The 4,207-nt window shown below is 42.8% G+C and overlaps 1 protein-coding gene across 1 annotated transcript; it reads right to left on the reverse strand.

Annotated features, from left to right (window-relative positions):
• Nucleotides 1-1,220: 1,220 nt before the first annotated feature.
• On the reverse strand, nt 1,221-4,207 carry LOC125547583 (protein GID8 homolog). Its single transcript, XM_048711403.1, has 5 exons — nt 3,879-4,207; nt 3,648-3,754; nt 2,667-2,798; nt 2,348-2,504; nt 1,221-1,675 (listed from the first exon to the last, which is right to left on the reverse strand). The coding sequence occupies exons 1-5, from the start codon at nt 4,039-4,041 to the stop codon at nt 1,554-1,556; spliced, it is 681 nt and encodes a 226-aa protein (XP_048567360.1). The 5' UTR covers nt 4,042-4,207; the 3' UTR covers nt 1,221-1,553.

Here is a 4,207-nt window from a genome sequence, read left to right on the forward strand (position 1 = left end):
AAAAGCATGTCACATGTGCATTGGCGAGACTCTTTTTATTCAAGATGGTCTAGACAACAAATGGGGTGTGCAATCACATTGTGAGCGCCTCCCCGTCCCTACCCCATCATGGCACCTATGGAGCTCTGATTTGGACGAGGAGTAGGTGGTGGAGGGCTCGTGTGGCCTCAAAGACGAGAGATTTGGTCGTCAGACTACCATTCCGGAGAAGAATGAGGTGGTGGAAGAGTCGGGGTATTGGGGATCTCAAGGAAGGAAAATTGTATGGGTGGGAAAAACTGACTTAGGTTTGATCAGTGGGTCCCAGAAGTGAGGTTAGTGAAACTACACTCTAGTTCCATAAATTGGTCTACTCTTGAGCAGTCAGGGAGGACCACAAGTCAGTGCGAGCACATAACTAGACAGTGGCCAGGCTCTTTAACCTCCATGGCTAGCAGTCTAGACTTCAGATGGTGGCAGCGAAGTTAAGAACAAATAAAAGTGATTTTACACGATGTCTGTAAATTTTAGGGGAAGTTTTTTAAGAGCTACTGTTTTGTACAAAAAAAAAGACAAATATGCATTTTCCAAAATGGGCCGACAGTTTTTTTGTTGGGCCAGATTTTTTTTTGAAACTTTTAAAATGATTTTTGATTATTATTTTTAGAGAAAGGGCTCCATGGAGCCTAGCCTCCAAAAATTTGCACTAGTGTTTGGTTGGGTTTTCTCTTGGCTTTTCCAATTTGCCTTATAGGCCAAAAAAGAAGCTCCTATTTAGGGGCTTTAGACTTTGATTTTGCATAGAATCAAAAAGGCTTTCAGTTTAAAAGCAGAAAAACAAACCTGCTCCACCCTAGCTTGCCTGGTTTCTTATGGTTTCAGCCGTGCATGTATATTTAGCTGTTATTTCTGTTTCATTTCTTGCAAAATACATATGCACAAAAATGCTCATATTTGCAAGATATGCCAGTAGAACAAAGCATCATGCAAGATACTCCCTCCATCCCAAAATAAGTGTCTCAACTTTGTACTAACTCTAGCATAAAATTGTACCAAGGTTGAGACACTTATTTTGGGACAGTGGGGGTATAACAGAACGGATGCATTGTGCAAAGCATAACTCAGCTAGTACAAAATTTGGACAATCATTTGGAGCTTGGTATTCCAACCACCTCATGTGAAAACCTGCTGCGAAATCACTCTGTGATACAGAGTAAATCATAATCATTTGCAAGGAGAAAGAACATGAATCGAACGTCTACATTTTGGCCCAATCATTCTTTTGTGTAACATTAGCACCACACACGGCGGTTCTATGAAAATCAAACGAAACATTTACCACCTACTAGTAAAATGTAACAAAACCATCCTCTGCATCATCATATGAACAACAGGAGAGAGCGAAAAATTCCCATGTCAGCTTTTTGCCAACGCTGATGAAACAAGCAGTGTGTTCAAGTACTGCACCCGCAGGTAATGAACAACTAACAGACCTCAGCTCAGACAGTTTGTACTTGGTGCCTACTGGTGCCTAAGCTCCCGTCCCTAGTAAACACCTCAGCAGCAGCAGCTCATCATATAGCTGGATCTTCTAGGTCGGCAGTGGACAGGTTATTGATTTGTGGATATGCTGCCTTTTCGCTCAGCTGGTTTTGAGCCCAAATCAACATCTTCAACAGGCTAGGGAGTTTTGGATCTGCCAATATAAACGCAAAGATCAAGGATCTTCAATAAAACAAAAACTCTAGCACAAGCATGCTAGCAGTTCGAAAGAGCCCAAAGTCCCAAACACAACGATAGTTTCATTCTGCTTCAAATGTATGAAACGGCAACCGAAAAGCAGCACTGAGATGAAAAGTTTTAGATTTTTGTGTAGTTAATATGAATCTTATATTAAAAAAACTTGAGAAGATTCATCCTGATTTCTTTCAACAGCACATCTCAAAAGATGTTTAACAAGTAGTATCCCTACGCAGTTATTTCACCAATGTGAATCAGTGTTTTCTATATTGACCGCTGGTCACACATGATAAGCTTAAGGGCAAACTGTTTTGAACATGGCAGTACTTGCTTATATGAAGTACTAATGTTAAGTCAGGTGACCTTCATCTAAAAAAAGTCAGGTAACCTTCTGGTATATTTAGTTTAAATACACCATGTTTTTGTGCATAGTTCTAGAATAAGAAATACACTTGACAGTCTGATCCCTTTTTCTACCAAAAGGTAGCTTATTATAAAATAAGAAATATGGTATCATATCATATGACACAGGCATGCAGGTACACTTCAGTGACAATAAATCGTCAAAAAGATAAGCAAATAAAAAGGGTATCACATCATATACATGTGTCTGCAACTTAGTACATACCTTTCTCATGGCTTTGGCTTGTAAGGATGGCGGCGTTAACTTCACTTGCTGTCTTCAAACGTTGAGAAACATCCAATAGTTCCCCGTATGGGCAGTTCTTTACATCTTCAAAAACCAAAAGTGCTACTGTTTTCTCTATTTCCTCGAGAAAGGCTATCTGCAAAATTTCACAGACCAAAAGGTCACAGAATGCTCTTAAATGCAGTGGTATTAACGGGAAAAACTAGCTACCAGGAGGAATTGCGTTGTGATTGATATAGGTTCGAACCCTGACTCTTAACCAAGGTAAGGGGGATAATTTTTTTTTACTGAAGATTACATTTTCTTCGCCTCTTGGTGCAAGTTCTTCTTGAGCAAACTCCAAAGCTTCATGTATTTTCCCCACACGAATCAACTCTATCAGCTTTTGTTGCTGCAGATGGAAGTATATTTCAGGATTCGTATCCAGAATCTGCATGTCATAAGTCGAGTCAGGATATGAAGTCAAAATTCAACGAACCCCACTGTGAAAAATGCACAAATGAACCCTCGGCTTTCTAGAACTAACACAAAACTTCACTCGGCAGTATACAAACAATATAAATATACCACCGGTTGAGAAAACAAGCAAATGTAGTTTTCTCAATCAAACATAGATGCAATTTCTGATACGCATATACCTAAGCTACACATAGGAAAAGAACAACTTCTAACAAAAAAACAAGCATGGTCCAAAGACAAACCACATCTATCACCAGTATTGGATTAACAATTTGGTCCACCGTGAAATGTGAAATTAATTATTGTTACATCATTGCTCACCAGCAATACATAATGGAGAACACAGAATGTCCTTGGCACATACAGGCATACAGCAAAGTACCCAAAAACTGCCAAGATAATCGTCCCTCCTCCATTCTTACTAAAACACTAAGCAACAAATGCATTTTTTTTAAAGAAAGGGGTTTCCCCCCAGCCCCCACTTTTATTATGCAGAGACCAAAACCGGGCACAGGTGCAGTTTTCTCAATCAAACAAAGATGTAATTTCTGAACCGCATATTCCTAAGTTCCATGTAGAAAAAGAACAACTTCTAGCAAAAAGCTAGTACAGTCCAAAGACAAACCACATCAATCATTGGTACTGGATTAACACTTTGCTCCACTCTGCTATGAGGTATTATTTCTCTTATCTGAAATTGATTGTTGCATACAGGCATACAGCAAAGTTACCCAAAACTACCATCCCCAATCTTACTTTTCAGATACTCCCAACACCGAAATACGAAGTGAAATTGCAAGCAAGAGACGCAGAATCGAACCGTGGGGTTGAGATCGTTGATCTTCTCGATAGCCTCCTGCACATTCCCCGACTGAACCGCCTTCTTCACCTCCATCCGGTCGGTGATGGTCGCCAGGTCAATCTCCGCTGCAACACAAAAATCGCATCAATCAGACCTCACTCCGTGCCCAATCCATTAATCTCAATCACACAACGGGAGAGCAAGAGGGGCTCGATTGTGTGCGAGCGCGCGGGCAATGGCGTACGGTACGTTGGGTGCCGGACTCGACGCGGAAGCGGTCGGCGGCGTCGACGAAGCCCTCGGTGACGAGGAAGTTCATGACGAGGCGGTTCATGTCCTCCTTGCGGATCTTGACGTCGCGCAGCTTCCCCTCCCACTCCTCGCGCGTCACCACCTTCTTCGAGGTCGCCATGGGGCGCGGGGGAGGGGTTGACTGCGCGCGATGAGGGGAAGAGGGGGACGGTGACGGTGGCGACGCGCGCGATAGGCGGAGGTGTTTGGGGGAGGGGGGCGTCGGCGGTGAGGTACGGCGCGGCGGCGGGGCTAGGGCAGGCGGCCCTGGGCTGGGTTGGGTTGGT

This window comes from Triticum urartu, chromosome 3 (assembly GCF_003073215.2).
Source record: "Triticum urartu cultivar G1812 chromosome 3, Tu2.1, whole genome shotgun sequence".
Lineage (NCBI taxonomy): Eukaryota > Viridiplantae > Streptophyta > Magnoliopsida > Poales > Poaceae > Triticum > Triticum urartu.

Bases quoted from the DNA above. Each gene is read 5' to 3' on its own strand.
- LOC125547583 (XM_048711403.1), bottom strand. From the start codon at position 4,041: ATGGCGACCTCGAAGAAGGTGGTGACGCGCGAGGAGTGGGAGGGGAAG. The intron at 2,505-2,666 runs GTAATCTTCAGT...GAAATTTTGCAG, and splicing joins CACCAAGAGGCGAAGAAAAT to ATAGCCTTTCTCGAGGAAAT. The intron at 1,676-2,347 runs GTATGTACTAAG...TTATATTGGCAG, and splicing joins AAGCCAAAGCCATGAGAAAG to ATCCAAAACTCCCTAGCCTG.